This window comes from Diadema antillarum, unplaced genomic scaffold (assembly GCF_040938485.1).
Source record: "Diadema antillarum isolate AM-2024a unplaced genomic scaffold, OU_Dant_1.0 scf00000075, whole genome shotgun sequence".
NCBI classification, from domain to species: domain Eukaryota; kingdom Metazoa; phylum Echinodermata; class Echinoidea; order Diadematoida; family Diadematidae; genus Diadema; species Diadema antillarum.
In genome coordinates this window covers 4,070,617-4,088,162 of record NW_027270964.1, presented here as the reverse complement: position 1 = coordinate 4,088,162, position 17,546 = coordinate 4,070,617, and the positions used below count along the sequence as shown (strand labels likewise).

Below are 17,546 nucleotides of genomic sequence, written 5' to 3'. Positions count from 1 at the left end.
ATTAAAGGTCAAGAAAAATAAAGAGAATAGTAAGAAAATGTTTGCTTCTTTTGACCATAACTTCAAAAATATACCTTTATATGTAGTGACCGATATATCATTTAAAAGGTATTATTTTGTACTTTATGACAAGATCGTACTTCAAAATCTTTAAAAATGGACTTATCGGTTTTTGCAAACAAACCCTTCATATGTACAACAGAAAGAAAACAATGCATACAAGTATTTAGATGAACATAAACACACCCTCACCCCCCCCAAAAAAAAAAAAGAACAAAGAAAAAACAGAAAAAACAGAGCATTTATTTCTGTGAATGCTACAGTTCCTGGGTTGTACAAGACCTTTTTGATGACAGCCAAAAAAGATATGACCATCTTCAAGATATCACTTCACACAAAAGTTATACTTCTTCATACCATCAAGACTGCATATCTCTTCTTATGCATTCACTAGTTCAATAGAGTGCAAATTCAACAAATTTTCTGCACTGCAAAATATTCCATATAACAGCAGTATGTTTGCTATATTTTTTAAAACTTTGTCTTCAATGACTACTGCATCTTTCTCACTGGTCGACGACAGACACAAATTTTTTGTCATAAAATAACAAAAATGTAACGTGGACTGGCTGTTTATTTTTACTTATTTGGTAAATTTCACTTGTATCATGAACAAGATGGATTATATAACTTGATGAAGTGACTGAAGGTCAATGTACTATCAGCCTTAAAATGAGAACTATGAATAATGCAATACCCATGTTTGCTCTTTCTTATCCTTCCATACAGTACATGCTTATTAATATGATGCTAATGATGTAGACCAAAATGTGCTATGATACGCTTTGCCACAATACACAAAGAGCCCGACCCTATTCTAATATTCAACTTCAAACTATGTACAACAAGAATTTCAGTCATGCAGTGAGTTAAACAAGAGTGAGGTGACTACTTAAGAATTGTAGAAGAGTTGCTGACTTTATCTATGCTTGTGGAGAAGTTCCAAGATGTTTGTTCTACTAAAGTTTAGAGTTGATTCTCTTTCATGCTTGAAAGTGCATTGAAATGCATTACTATAATCACCTACAAAATACCAGTATCATCTGACAGCCACTTGCACCATATCATACTGAAGGTATGGCAGTTGATGAACTAAACTATAAAGCTATGATCAAGACACATACCCTGCAAGTTGTACAAAGACTTGTAGTGATTACAGTAGTGCTCAAAAGCAACATGATCATAATGACAAAAAGAGAAAGAAATAAATAAGATATGTAACAGTAAACTTATCACATTATCTGTGAGAGTAAATCAGTCATTCTCTTCTAAAATAAAATCTGCTTATATATTACATAAGATGATTCTGCATACGTGTACATATTTTTGACCAATAATGTGCATGTATTAAACAGAAATATAATCTGCATACCTGAATTTAAATCAAATTATGTTGTGTGAATCTATCCTTTAGATTATTTCCACGTTTGCATAATATTACAGAGTTATGGTATACACAGTAACTATCCAAGACCTTAAACAAAATTTAATGATTAGGGAAAAGAATGCTCACAATGTACTCTTGCAAATAAAATAATTATTTGGTGGGTTCTTTTGTGGTAAATGTTGACTCTTACGTCTACAATTCCTGATATATATGCATAGTAAATGCTTGGTGAATGGTGAGTGCTAAACTATACAACACCTTTACATTCTACGATGCATGATGAACATCTTGTCAATCAAAACAATTGCTTCCAGAAAAATGTGTATGTTTCTATAATTTGTCACACAAATTATATGAACTAATCATCTCAGCTTGAATCATTGTATGACTTAGACTGTGCTGAACCAATTGCTGTTCTGTCAGAGTGCTCGTTGATGTAGCAACAGCAGGAAAAATAAAATGAGAGCATTCTTCTCTTTTGTTATGTATGACATGCATTCTTGTTCAGCATACATGCCCATGGATAAGCAGTCAGGTATTAATCAATAAAACAAGTGAAGGTTCAAAGCAATGTGACTACCTTCCCACGCATTTTACCGTAGGAGTGATTTTGATTCATGCCATGTGTGTGTGTGTGTGTGTGTGTGAGTGTGACATATCAAATTCTATGGATACCAACTGTAACTAAAGCACTCTTGCATCGCCATAATAACAAATTTGTTAAGATTTAAACACAAACTTTCTTCTCTGTGGTGTCATGTGAGACCAAAACGAAAAATAAAAGAATAAAAAGAATATAGAGAATAAAAGAATAAGAAGACTTTGGTATTCTAAGCAGCAATGAATAATTCTGTATACCATAGATATCAAAACACAAAGTGTAGCATATATCTTACTTCCTTATCAAGGACAGAAATAAAGTTACTCGTAATACACACCATACACCATTGCAACAGCGAAGAGACTGGTGTTTCTAAATTCATACGATGCCGATGTGTCATTGGAGGCGTCCCACAGACAGCGACTGCTGACCTTTAACCCCTGGTCTTGCAGTTGACCGATATGAACGAGGACTATAATCTTGTAGCGAGGCAACATGAGATCCTTGACCTGAGCTTTCACATCCTGCCAAAAACAAAGATATTAATACAATTTATTTGTTGTCATCAGTACTCACACTGATTCCTGAGAAATGGAAAGATTATCTACCACTGCTTAACTGTGACTGTCATAGCAATTATGTTATATCTGTGTGTGTATGTGTGCATTTTATAATACAGTACACAGTCATAGCTTTTATGATGCATACAGAAGAGTTGGAACAAAGATTGATATGGTATATATGCATCTTCAGACCAGGTACTAAGTACTCCATTCATATCTCCTGATACTGACTACGTACTCCAAATTAAATACTATTAAAGGGGATGGCTAGTAACTGATCAGTGGGAATCAGTGGGAATGCTGGAGGATGATTGTTCCAATCCTTATGGGATTCATTTAAGAGTACATTATATATCTATTGTTGTGTGAAAATGATTTGCTTCAGAATGGTCTGATATTCAAGTAATGTGCAGTTTAATGTTTCCAGGTTAGCGTCCCTGGTCAGTGACGGGGCATTAATCTGCACATTACTTGAATGTGAGACCGTTCTGAAGCAAATAATTTTCACACAACAGTAGATATATAATGTACTCTTGAATGAATCCCACAAGGATTGCAACAATCATCCCTCAGCATCCTCACCGATTCCCATTGATCGGTTACTAGCCATCCCCTTTAAGCATACTTACATTATAGGCAAGACATACACACATTTGAGTCTCAAAGTATTTCACAAAGTTGATGCACATGCCGCAAATCAGACAATCACCAGTTACCAAGTTGCAGTAAAATTTCATACCTGTCTTACCTATGTACAGTGTAGGTCAAAAGGTACCCGTATTGGTTTGTAACATTGGTCACATACCCTCTCTAGCATCAGAACCCCACTTCCATACTTTAAATCCTTCCTACTGAGTTAATATTTCTCTACACATTTTGTTTTTTCAATGCAGCTCCATCTGCACCAGCTGCCAATATTATGCTTCATCCTTGATGACGACTATCACCACCATTACCAACCTGGATAATCACCACCAGGGGCAAACAGCACATGGAACATACCCAATCAGGACAATTACCACCTATACAATTACAACCCAATCTACCACATCAGGAAGTTACCGGTACCATGGATAATATTTTAATCTAAGCAGAGATTACTATCTGCATTCAGCATACCCCCAAAAACCAGTATCCATGGTGTATTCTGGAATAAATTTAGCAAGTTTACAGTGTACACCATACTACTGTACACCAATGCTTGCTTGGTGTTGGTAGAATTCATTTCAGAATAAGTCAACTCAAACTGATTCAGAGTGCTATCATTTGTGGGATACATGTCAGTGCTGTTGTTATCTGAATGTGGTGATCCACAGGAGTAGATGTCCTGACAATACCATGAAGCATGAGCATTCACTCTTCGTAATCATGTTTGTTTGTTTGTTTGTTTTCTTTCTTAAATTTTTTTTACGTACATCTGATATGGTCTTGGTCATCTTTTTGCACAATTCTGGCTCATATTTCTTGTCTAACAAGTAGTTCTCAAGTGTCTCTTGTAGGATGCTCTTCACGGTCATGACAGGGAACTTCTTAACAGGACCAAGCTGGTAAGTGGGCTCGAGTCTGACAGGAGGACCAGGCCTTGTCCCATCGCCAGGCTCATCAATAAAGGACACAGTGCTCACAGACCTGAAAAGACAGCAGAGTTTCATTTATGGTGTATACACAAAATGTACCTTTAAAGCGTTAGCTAATTGACAGGACATACATGAATAACAGATGGAAATTATAACAAAGGTAAACATTTAGCGGCTACGCTGATAGGGTAAGTTGGGTCATCTCTGAACAACTCATTTTTCATTTTGTATCACTTGCTTGATTCAAGAGAGGCAAGGTTAAATTCTACTTTTAATGCAGTTACTTAAGGAGATATTTTCCCTTTTTGAAAGGTGATGATAGATGCAAGGGCACTATTTCTGTAGAATATATTTTTAATCACACATGCATCACAAAGGTAAGGATACTTAAAAAGATAAAAGATGAATAAAGATTTCAAATAAAATATTTTCTCTGTAAATTCATCAAAAAAATTCTGAGTCAAACTAGCCTTTACCTCTGTGTCATGAGAAATGGTCCTTCACAGCTCATTCTGCCTCAAGGAAAAACATGCATAAAATAATTACATCTTATCTTCATGGATATTTCTTCTTCTGATATTTCTGTATCTAGCATTATCTCAGCCCCACTTATGATGATCTTTTGTTTCTTCCAACATCATGATATTCTAAATTACAACATCATCATTACAGCTGGTTACGCTAAATCAACGACTATAAGAAGACTGATAGAATAAGGTAGACCTACCCTGCTGGTTTGAATCTTCCTCCAAACTCACTCCCACTCAGCAAGGAGGAAGCGCTGCCATGTCTCTTCAGGAGCTTGGCTGCTTTAGTCCTGGCCACGTCCTGCTTATCTGAAGCCATCTCGGCAGATCTGCGAGCGGCAGACAGTCTGTTTCACCAGCTATTCTCAGGATGGTTACAGCTGCAACGACACCACCAAGTAACAATGCACATCAACATACACTTTTGTATGTTGCATATCCCAGTTTCCCACATAAAAAAAGAGAAAAAGATAGGCCATCACTTTACTTTTAAAAAATTCACTGCAAGACTTAATCTCATTTATTATGTAATAGATGTAGGTTCTATCTATTGTAGAACCTCTAGCTCTACTTGTAAAATATCAAAATGGAAGCACTTATAACTCATATCACCTTTTCTACAACAATATACTACATGCTTTTTCTTTCAGGCATATTATCAGCTAACCGCGTTGCGGGGCGCTGTTACACGTACATGTTGGGGTCGCTGTTGCGGTTAGTTATCAGCCAAAGCCGCAAAGGGACATGTTTGTGACATGAAGGATATTGACATAGTTATGATTTCAATTTCCACGAATGTGTGATCGACCCTCACTTTGTATGGTTGTATGGAGTCGGCCGATGATCGCATTCATTCACATCAGCGCTAGTGCCAATGAGCTAGCCGAGTGCAATGCACAGTAAAAACACTTCTTTAAAATTGTTTAGAAAGTAACTTCTATATTACAGTAGATCCACACTCACTCGCCGCATTGGCCGCACCACTCATGGATCACCAGTAATAATCAATGACAATGTCGTTATCGGACGTCGTCGGTAACTTTATACGGGCTAGTGTCTACTCACTCAGCTTGTGTATGTGGGGATTCATCTAAAATTCTAATGTATGCCCCCTACGAATGAAACAAATGCTAATTTAATAGATTCTAAATTAGATCTAGTTCTAGTTTTCCGGCCTCCGGTCTGGTATCATTTTCATCAAGTACCAAGTCGAATGACAAAAACAAGAAACAGAAACAAAACAAAACGTACTACGCAGATCTATTACTACTACGATTCATATAATCTTCTCTCTTCTTCTGTTTATTCTGCCTTCTTCAATCCTGAATATTCTTGCAGATATGGTGTTCGTCATGACAGAGCCACTTTAGTATTTACTTACTCTTGGTATTGTAACACATCAGCCAGTAATATGTTTATGATCCTTGATCAGTCTGTCATCTATATCAGGCGTGCCTGTACGATAAAAGCCAGGATTTCAATTATCTTACAGACAAGAAATCCAACAGGTGCATCGCTGGCTAGCCGGCCGTCGTATCGCGATCGCTAGGAAACAGTACACAATAGGGATTACTTCCGTCTTCTCGTGAAATGGGTCACACGCTCCGCCCTCTGCCTACGCGTAGTCTCACTATCCAGGTTCTTTAAGGAGGAGGAACCCAAATAAAATAATCTGGGTTGAGTACACGCAGCATGAGCACATAGATGGAGTTTGAGGAAAATCGAACACGCATCCTTTCAAAAACTTTTTTTTTCGTAAGTTTTGGTGCCGCCCTCACTGGGAAAGCACACAACAGCTTGTGATGTCACTGCAGGACAACGATTAAAAAAAAATAAAAGAGAAATCAGCACTTGATCACATTGCTAAAATAAGACATTCACTTGAGCTACCTTGTTAAAGAAGGGGGAATGTTTTATTACCTTTAATATATGTTAGTACAGTGTATAACAGTTGAGGGAATGTGCACCTTCATTCAAAAAATGTTATTTTGTGGAATTCTCTTTCTTCTTTATATGATTGTCCTGTGATGACATCACAATGGTTGTAGTCTCCTCATCCAGCAATTGAGGAACCAATATTTTAAAAATTCATAACTTTGGAACGTAATAGGTATCTGATTTTCCTCAAACTTCCCTGAATGTATTCTACTAATAGTGCTGCATTCCCTCAGTCCACATGCAGGCCTATATTTGGGTTTCATTACCTTTTAGTATTCTTTCACCAAATAATATCACAACTAAAATGAATAACTGGTTTGGATTTATTGACTGGGGCCACTGAGTAAGCATTTTTTTTTAAAGTAAGCCTTCTCATTGAGCCATACAGCTTTAATTGAGTTCCTTCTGAATGACTCGACATGACTGTGATGATGACTACATACAACTGACATTACCAATGAACTTAATGGGGGGGGGGGGAGGGGAGATCACTTAGAGTCCACCACCACTAGTCCACAAAAGTGCAATTCATATAAACTGTTGATGTTCAAAGTTAGCCTATCAACATATAGTTTTTAAATGGAGCAAATAGGGGTGAATAGAAGATTCTCACGAAATCAGATATAAGATAATGAAAACAATGGAATTTCAAACTTTCACATGTATCAAACAAACGAATGGAAGATGTGATTATGTCATTGGTTTGTATGTAAAAGGCCATCAAAAACATGAGTTATTTCTAGATGATGATTTAGCAATGATTTACTGAGCAATCTATACCCTCTTTCCCCTTAACTGTCATCATTCCTGTAAGTTATTCCTATATATTAAAGATTATTATTGGGACACATGGGAATTCCAGGAGGCTTAAAGTTCTCACTGATTTTATGTCGAAAAGAATAGTGAAGCAGGTGATAATGGGAGAACTGCATGCTACCGTGGTATGTGAGGTGATGACATTTCAGTTTGAGTTTGTGGTTGGGACTGATATCACTCATATTGTGAAAACATGGGAAAATTATAAGACACCCAAACTTCCATATAATACACCTGTAGGGTCTATGTCTGATTTTGATGAAACCAATAGGCCTATGTCATTAAGTTTTTCTGTTTTTTAGGGACTCTATAGTGGTGGAAACTTCCCATGATTGTGAAGAGGGCAGTTTTACTAACCCTATATAAACGCAGAGCAACTGAAGATAGTGCCGATACCCGTCAGGTCTATCTGTAGGAATGGAAAGTTGTGCAAATATCATTAGTAGAAACAGCAGCAGCATTACTAAGCATAACAGAGCCTTTGATGTTGTTGTTGTTGTGATCATAATTGTTGATTTAATAATAATTTCTAACGTTTGTCGTTACATCTTTCAATGTTTCCCTTTGTTGGTGTCAGATTAAATTCAAGTAAAGTGATGATTGATGTTCTTATTCTTTTCATTATTATTATCATTATTATTACTACTACTTCTACTACTACTTCTACTACTACTACTATTACTACTATTATCATCATCATCATTTGATCATTATAATGATTATCATCATCATTATTATTATTATTAATATGATTATCATCATAAAGTTGTCAAGCGACTGTAAAATAGACTATACTAATACCAGGTGGGCTATTCTGTCTCCTCTTATAACATTTCTGATTGGCTGTTGACCAGCATAGGACTGAAAATCATCCAATTATTTCGTGTGTAGCTTTGCCTCGATTTCTTTTCTTACTAATTAAGTACTACGTCTGTCGGAAAATGGCGACGTACACTCTCTCGCAATAATTTAGAGGATAGTCTGTTGACTGGAGAGCAATTTTTACTATGTATTTTCCAATCGGGTGGCCTAAATATCTTCAGTTACCAGATGAAGATGAAGATCCTGTCCAGTGTATCGTAGCTAACAGGGAGCGAACGTTGTTTGCCGTCGTAACTCTGCAAGCGATTCATTTGTGGCAGTGCAAGGTAGGTTGTTGTTGTCGCGTATCAGCCTTTCCTTTTTCTTTCAGACGGCTGCTGCGGATCCTTGATGTGACGCGCCGGGTACACGTCCGCACCTTTCCCCGAGTTCAACCCCCAACGCCCACGGGCTGTAGCTGTAGACGCGGCTCATAATGGCGTGGCAGAATCCAGTGATCACGGCCACGGTAGCATTGTGTAATGCGCAAAATAGTGCTGGACTGGTCGAAATCAGTAGCGTACATTTTTATACTTGCAATATTGATGAAAAGTGCCTGGGCTATAGAATCTAATTATGTTGATCGACTTGACAGAGGCCATAGATGGATGGAAAAAGTGTTCAAAGAAGATTAAGAAATCTGTAAAAATTTGCATACGATACGGTGTTCTCTTTAAGTTTTAATCCCCCCGACTCTCTACGTCTAACGTTAGAAAACACCTCACTTGTCTTGACCTTTCTTCACCAATCAACAAGCCAATCGGCAATGCAGGCCAGAAGTAGAATGACTAGCCTTCTGGGGCCCGTTCATAAAACTCAGTTCGGGAAACCCACTCACAAGGGGGGCCCCTCCTTATAAGTAACCCGTCCCCCTTATAAGTAACCCCGTCCCCCTTATAAGTAACCCCCGGGGCACCCCTTATAAGGAGTCTCCACGCTTTTTTGCAATGCAACGCGAAAATGAAAGGACTGCGGCAATTCGCTTGATTATGTCCATAAAGCTTCACAAGTTTCCTAGTTACTCACGAATTTTGAGCAAAATCGGTTTGAGGCATCATATCTAAAATCATGGATTTAAATGCGATGTCAAACGACCCATGCGAATGCTGAAATGCGAGCGATTACTGGCGTGAGTGTCGCCAGGCGCGGCGGCGCGGCAATGCTTGAGTGCAGACGTGGCGACAGAGTACGGAGACTTTCGTACTCAGTCGCCATGTCTGCACTCAAGCATTGCCGCGTCTGGCGACACTCACGCCAGTAATCGCTCGCATTTCAGCATTCGCATGGGTCGTTTGACATCGCATTTAAATCCATGATTTTAGATATGATGCCTCAAACCGATTTTGCTCAAAATTCGTGAGTAACTAGGAAACTTGTGAAGCTTTATGGACATAATCAAGCGAATTGCCGCAGTCCTTTCATTTTCGCGTTGCATTGCAAAAAAGCGTGGAGACTCCTTATAAGGGGTGCCCCGGGGGTTACTTAAGGGGGACGGGGTTACTTATAAGGGGGACGGGTTACTTATAAGGAGGGGCCCCCCTTGTGAGTGGGTTTCCCGAACTGAACTTGTCATCCCCTCATCAGTGACGAGTTGTCATAGACGTGACTTGACCGAAAGATCGGTCTGTATCTGTCCGTCGGGGAATGTTCCGCGGAGACTGCGTCTGGCTTCACGGATCCCCTCCGTATACAGACCGAAGTCAATGATCCCAGCTCCTGTGTGGAGCAACGCGCACAGATCAAACGTTACGATAAACCAAATGTCAGACAGCTTTTTTACATTCAAACAAGTTTGACATGACATGACACATTATGCAGCAATATTTGGGGTTAATTTCTCACATTTTGCAATCGAAATACAGTAACGCAGTTATAATGCAGAAATTTCATCCATATCGCAACATCGCCGTTCGCTAGACGTAGGTCGCCATTTTGAATCTGTAAACCAATCACATGCGAGGTACTTTATTCAGTAAAAAAAAAACGTAGAAACTACCTTGTATGTGATTGGCTAATAGATTCATACTGTATGTGTCTGCAGTTTTGAACGTGACGACGCGACGGGCTGGTTGATGTGTGTTTTGCGTTGAAAATTCTACCGAAATATTGGATTATTCATTATTCTGGTGAGTGTAGTCTATTCTTGAATAGATGATTTAACTATTCAAGCTTAAATTTGCTGACCTAGGGCTGTGAATTAGACGCAATCGAGAAGGGTGAGGTACCTCACCCAATTTTCCATAGAGACAGTGGTTAAGAACATCCACACAGCAATGGGTACTACAACCTTCCGTCTGTCTACGGAGGACAGCGTTAATGGCAAAATACAAAAGAGTCCTCCGGACAGACGGATCTTTCTGTCTAAGACGTGACAAGCTACTGAAATCCTTGCATCTGATTTGCTGAGAGCAAATTTGTCATAGAAATGTGGCAGTTGTCACTGATAACAAGTTTTATGAAACGGGCCCCTGATCTACATTGTATAAATACTGTAGAATTTCTAGTCTCTACTGACCAGACATACCGGTACGTAGATTTCTTACAATTTACCAGCAGGCTGTTGGTGTGCACAGTGTTGATTAACCGCACCAGCGACCCCAACCCGTACCGAGTCAGGGTCGCATTGCAGCCCTATGGCTATTGATGTACCACTTGATATGGCTTAGTATTTTGGTGACCAGAGACCAAAATACAGGGTTTTATACGGAAATTCTTAGCCATACTGTTAGATAAGATCTTACAATCAGAGGCGCGGAAATCGATTTACAATATGATCTGTAAGAGCCCAGTGAAAGATTTTATCTGAGGTTTAAGTCCTTTAGCATTTCGTATCGTAGCACAACTTTTACAGCGCATGCGCACACACCCTTGCTGTCTATCGGGTATTTATAAAACGTAGCACATATTATGATACACAATGTATGCGTGTGGAAAGAAAAAAACAGGACAGCTAGCAGAGAACTGAAATGAATATTCATTTGCGCATGCGCAGATCATCTTACTAACGTGATATGTTCAAAATGGTGAACCGCATCTCCCCGAGATGGTTTCAAAGATGATGACTATTAATCTTGTTTTCGGAGGTAATGGTGAGGGATACATAACATAGTTACCTATAAATATTCAACAATATGGTATTACAACATGTGGCTTTTCGTTGCGAATCCAAGTATCGTTTTGAACGATGAGTTGTTTACAGAATTGCAAGCATCGCAGTGCACTTGATTACTTCACTAAATTGCTTACAAGTCATCGGGGCGCTGTTACTGGTCACAGCGCCCCGCGCCGGGGTTAAGTGTCCATCAGTCTGTCTACAAACACCATCCATAGTCTCACCCACCCAACCAAGTAAGGCCAAAAAAAAAAAATTGTTGCATTGGCGTAACATGAGATTTTCAAATAGGGTCGGTCGGGCGGATTTTTTTTTTTTTTTTTTTTTTTGCTACCTGCATTTTACGTGTAAAACTCGTGCTCAGCTCAGTAAACAGTTACAACTGCTGCACCGAATGTGCTGTGTTCATCTATTCTACAAATCATTTATGAGGCCGATATTACTGGAATTATACCCCTTCACAGAATTTAAAGATGTTGAAATCCCTATCCTGAATGTTTTCACTTCATATTTTACTATTTTGACTTAGATAAGATAGATGCAAATTGACCCATATGTACGATCTTTTCATCGCACATGGCGATCTCTATTACAGTCCCACATATACAGATTCGTGTAAGTTCTCCACACAAGAAACCTATGGCAAAACTGTGCACAATACATCGCAGTCTGAATGCTACGTATACACTGAATAAATCTTGTTAGAGTATGTGTCCGTGTTGGAAACAGATGACGTACTGATCAAGGAAGGCTTATGCGAGGCGCTAGATCTCTCCCTCGTACATCCGATATCCCCAGAGCCGTTTCCACTTCTGGGTTTGTGCGATCGCGATCGCAATCAACAAGATATTTGATATCGATAGCAAAAAAAAATAATAAAAAAACATGGGGTCGGCGGAATTTTTAGGGTCGGGCGGGTTACGCCAATGCAACAATTTTTTTTTTTTTTGCCTAATCAATTACAAACCCTGCCTGTCTCGAGTCCTACTAATAAATCAAGCCACCCATAATTCAACCTTAAGTCCATACCTGACCATAATAACGCCATCCAAAATTTAACCACCCACTACATGTAAATGCCTTTGCGTGTAGTTGAATTGAATTTTGGCATGGGAGGTCGACCCTTGGTGCTGCTGCTGGTTTTTTTTTTTTAGATCCTAGTCCTACTGATATAAAAGAACCTTTGGCCAAGTAAAGAAAGAAAGTGGGGCCTAAGTAGTTTCTTGTCCTCACGTGCATGAGATTTTGGTGCCCCGTCTATTTTTTTTTTTTTTTACTATTTACATGTATTTTTTTTCTTCGGAATGCCAATAAAACTATCAAAATGTGTGTTTCACTTCCCCATTGGCATCTTTTTTTCTTTTTTTTTTTGGCGGCTAAAAAAAAATCAGGAAAGTTACTTACTGATTGTATATAATGTCATGCATGCATTGCATTCAGGAATGTTTTATAGTGCATACCAGGTATTCACTGTCATACCGCTAGCTGAGAATCCTACAAACCTGCCCATATTATAGACTTGGACGATGCGCTGTTGAGAACAATGTAGATACATAGTGAATGGACAAGTCTCCACACACCCTCAATGGTTAACTGTATACTACTCGTGTGTACAGCGCCTGGCTTGGTTTCAAAGTTTAGGTATTCATGTACTGCTACGATGCAAGTGCAAATGATTTTCAAACATACAGAAGCTCAACCTAGATATTTAGCAACCTAAACACACTTGCATTTGAGTCTCCAAAGTCCAGTAGAACTAGAGGACACTTTAAAAACACTTTTACACATTATGGGATAACTCAGTCACTTTCATTGAAGCTTTGCACTGTACTCAAGCAGTCAGTAGTCAGTCGCATTACAATTTGTATACAAACATGGTAGTGCAGCCGTTGGTACGAAACTTAAAGCACACAGCAGTGCTTTAAAGTCATCCCAAAATGTGCAGAAAGCGTAGAAATTAATGCTTAATATTCAACTTTAACCTGAGTGGAGACTCAGATGCAAGTTGTTTAGGTTGTGAAATGGGATTAGTTTGTGCATGTTTAAAAATCTACAAGGTGGTGCAAAATTATGCTGGCACATTATTCATTGATCATCTAAACTAAAGGCAGTGGGTATGCTACCTGATCTGTGACTGCATCGATGTGACCTCCTGGTTCACCACGTTTTGTGAGTTTCCTCACATCATCTTGTATCACCGCATATTTTATTGCTTAAGAGAAAAAGTGTGGACAGTTGTAAAATACAAGGTGATGTAGGTGACAAAAATTTGCAGTGGTGGGAGGTGATATGAAGTGTCCAGTACAAACGCATTTTGTATTGTCTTTGTAAATATTGACATATTCAGATGTCAATTAGTGTTGTCAGTCTGATACATTGTACCCGTCTCCAAGAGAGGAACTTTCAGATTGCAAGTTCCTTTTTTTTTTCTTCTTTTTTTAAAATTCTCATCTTGTTACAATGTACTACTGTAAAACATGATATATTCGCGGCATGAATTTTTCGCGAATTGGAGCCGACGGCCTTTTTTGCGGCGTGAAATTTTCGCGAACTGCCACTGGCATTCAATGCATGGAGTGTAGACAAGAACTTTCGCGTGCATTTTAATTTCGCGAATCTTGGCGCTCGCGAAATTCGCGAAATTAAAATGCATGCGAAAATTCCTCGTTTTACAGTATCACTTTTTAAACACTGGGGCATAGACATCTGTTGTAATGGTTAGGGTAAGAAGAGTAGTCGCACATTACACAGGGAAGGAATGCAGGCATTACCAGGATGGTACTTGTTTGAAGTATGTGAATGCACAGTGCATACTGACTAGAGCTGTATGTAGATGTGCTCATTTTGTATACCAGTATGCATTATTAATTTCTACCATCATTAACAGCTGCACAAACCTTGCCATCAATAATTAGTTCATAGAAAGAGTAGCCTTTCACCAATCTTGCTCAAATGATTGTAAAAATCTTTTTATTGTCAGTTAAATCAGCCAATGCAGAAATGTCCCTGTGAAGATTGGAATTGCTCTTTGGTAGTGAATTGATTTAATATGATATTGACAAGCTTCTATGAACACTGTTGATATGTACCTAGTATGTGGGGTTCACAAAATTCAATCTTTTCATGGTCATCTTTTCGCCTAAATCAGTCAAGATTGGAATTTCCTTTCGCTTGTTCCAGGAAAATATGCAGTATACACTTGTACTGTACATACCATGTGGTGATTTTATGTGGAATGACTAGCTTCAAAGGGTACTGTATACATGTATTTAGCTGTTACACTGTTGGACAGTGAATTTAACAACACGCGAAAAATGTCGCCATGCGCAAAAGGCTACCAGTGCACTTGCAAACCTCAGTGTGATCTGTGCGTGAAAGTAACAGCTTATACAGTAGTTTGTGTTGCCTCAGTAATAGTCTACTATGTCTGTGCTCAACCATTTTTTTTTAACTCGCGGCCCACTTTGTAACAAAAGTTTTTAAGGCCCAATCTTTTTTATTTTCATTTGAGAAGGCATTGCGACCCGCCTGCGAGAGCTTTTCGGCTCACTGGTTGAGAAGCACTGGTCTACAATGTATGTTACATGTATGTACATGTCAATTTGCTATTGTAGCAATCATACTGCATTACACAGTACAATACATGTATTATTCCAAACTTCAGTGTTATGGTATTTGGGGTAAGTTGCAAGTCACTCAAGTGTATCTTGGGACTTGGAACCTCCGTGAATAGCATATAAAAGGTAGAACTATATGGATAGATCATTCTGTATTCATTCACACAGTGATTGGAAACGTGTTACTGTACAACATATTGCGTATGCGTGTAAAGTATATGTTTTAACCTTTTTTAAAAAATTTTCCAGAAATTGTGATTCTTCTGCCAATCATTACTTGACAAATTGCATGTACACGTGTACTCTATCAGGACAAATGAAGACATACACACTGTAGACTGCTGGATCATAAAGCACCGAGATTGTACATTGTCAAATGTGCTATAAGCCTTCTAGTGTCTTGTCGGTCTCCTTTCAACTTGAGGGAAACTGGATTTACAGTACTTGTATTACAGTAGGTGCAAAGGTCCTGTTTTAATGTGTCGTGTCACTCCATTGTGCATAGGCAGATGTAATAACACTAACCAGTATAACAAGGGAAAGAAGGGGAAAAAAGCAAATACTGTATACGCCGTTATTTTCGCGAACACGCGAAAATATTACCCCGTCATACCTTATGTGCAAATTGATGACAAAATGCATCCAACGCTGGCCGGACCAGAATGTGGCTGTTACATCGGCCAGTAGGTACACATACTATATTACTAGTACGTACGCTACGGTGCGACCGATTGTGGAAGTGCGGTACGATGCTAAACGTGCATTAAAATGTGCAATCTCCGTGCTACGTTACCCTACGCGAACGAACACTGGCTCGATGTGGTTGGGTACACGGGTGAGGCCTAGGAATGCATAAATATGTAGCCCGACCAGATGCCGTGTGTGTGCGCAGGGCCGTGCAGACGCCACGGGCAGCTAGGTGTAGCTAGCGCGACACTTGTGTACAGCGACAGGGCCGTGTATATAGGATGCATGTAAAACTTTCGCTAGCGCTAGCGCAGCTCTGAAACTTTATCGTCTATTTGTTGCAACATTTGGTAGGTAATGAGTACTTGTGAATGCCGTTATTGTTTCATTTTATAAATCTTCTACTGTGTCGTTTCTATTTTCCTGTTTGGGAAGTCACAATGCAAATAGAAAAACGTTACGAGTACATTGGCAAGTGTTTGAACGTGTTTCTCGGGCTTGGCAGCTAGTAGACCCTACTACTACTATCACTCGCGAATTTAACAACACGCGAAAATGCCACTGATACCGTGATTCGCGAAAATATCTGTACGCGAAAATATTGGGGCATAATACAAAGTACATAATATGTCAGTCTAAACATAATGATGTATCTCAGCAGTTGCATACATTAGTGGGACTGGCTGGATTGTGATGTCTTGTACAGTTGTATACTGATAGTAATTACTATTTAGTAGGTCACACTCTATTTTGTCAGTCTGTCTAAAGAGACCATGGACACTGTACAATGTGGATATCTTAAAGTCACAAACACTGTGCACCTTGAAAGGTAGTTCAACTATTCAAGTACAATGAAGTAGACAAAGTCCATCTGCTCTGGTCACCTTCTTTGTTTTTAGTTTAAACCTTTCTGCAAGTGCACTACATGTACATGTAGGCCTACAGCTGTAGGTGAGAAGTACTTAGCATAGTTATTCAATTAGACATGCAGTAATGGTGAGACTTCCTCGTTTGCTATGCAAACTAAATCAGCAGTTGGTCCATGTAATTCACTGACTGATATAAAACTGGGGGAATGTCCAGGTTGTCTTCATACTGATGTACAGGTTTGTATGCATTTTTTTCCTCCCAAAATCAGTATTGCAGGGTAGCCTTGTCCCAGTATGCAATAGAAGTATGATTTATAATGCACCAAATCCTCTATGTGGAATGCTCTGGGCACAAATAAGATGAGAAAAGAGAAGGTTATAGACCCATAGAAATAAAGAAATTAATAAGGTGCAATTGTGCAATTTGTATGTTATCATGTTCAGTTATTCCAGGGGTTCCAGCTATCTTGGATATGATGTTAAACTTTTGTAAATATACCTACATGTGCATCTACATGTGGGAAGTTGAGTCAATAATTCAGTAATAGTACAAGGAGATCCTTTTGCTGTACATGTAAATGAAAAGATCAGAGGTTGTCTCAAACATTCATAGTTCTAAGTAAACAGAAATTAGTAAACATTTCTCTCTGACTCATGCTTGAGGTATAACCTAACACATGTGCTGTTTACACCAGATTTACTCATTGAACAAGGTCTGATTATATATTCTGAGGGTATGCAAAAGATGCTGGCTACTAGGGAATACAAGAAATGATGACTCAAACTTTGCAACATAGAGATACACCATGTGTAGAGCAACAGTCCATCACACAGAGTGTACAGTACATGTAGCCTGCATCTTTAGACAGGAAGGCTGCGATCCAAAAACCTGAACTCTGTATCTAAGATTGTAGGTGGTTCAGCTGTACCC

The 17,546-nt window shown here is 38.9% G+C and overlaps 2 protein-coding genes across 2 annotated transcripts in view; one reads left to right on the top strand and one right to left on the bottom strand.

Annotated features, from left to right (window-relative positions):
• Positions 1-2,076: 2,076 nt before the first annotated feature.
• On the bottom strand, positions 2,077-6,253 carry LOC139717419 (dynein light chain Tctex-type 5-B-like). Its single transcript, XM_071628919.1, has 4 exons — positions 6,097-6,253; positions 4,916-5,095; positions 4,027-4,240; positions 2,077-2,572 (listed from the first exon to the last, which is right to left on the bottom strand). The coding sequence occupies exons 2-4, from the start codon at positions 5,032-5,034 to the stop codon at positions 2,369-2,371; spliced, it is 537 nt and encodes a 178-aa protein (XP_071485020.1). The 5' UTR covers positions 5,035-5,095; positions 6,097-6,253; the 3' UTR covers positions 2,077-2,368.
• Positions 6,254-8,409: 2,156 nt separating this feature from the next.
• The window catches only part of LOC139717450 (guanine nucleotide exchange factor subunit RIC1-like), a 72,066-nt gene continuing 62,929 nt past the window's right edge, over positions 8,410-17,546 (top strand). Inside the window, exon 1 of the mRNA XM_071628956.1 lies at positions 8,410-8,617. Coding sequence (XP_071485057.1) covers positions 8,477-8,617 — 141 coding nt within the window. The 5' untranslated portion in view covers positions 8,410-8,476. The remainder of the gene's footprint in view (positions 8,618-17,546) is intronic.

Excerpts from the sequence above, each read along its gene's own strand:
- LOC139717419 (XM_071628919.1), bottom strand. The coding sequence starts at position 5,034 with ATGGCTTCAGATAAGCAGGACGTGGCCAGGACTAAAGCAGCCAAGCTC. Across the intron at positions 4,241-4,915 it reads GGAAGATTCAAACCAGCAGG|GTCTGTGAGCACTGTGTCCT; the intron begins GTAGGTCTACCT and ends CTGTCTTTTCAG. Across the intron at positions 2,573-4,026 it reads TGACCAAGACCATATCAGAT|GATGTGAAAGCTCAGGTCAA; the intron begins GTACGTAAAAAA and ends TGTTTTTGGCAG.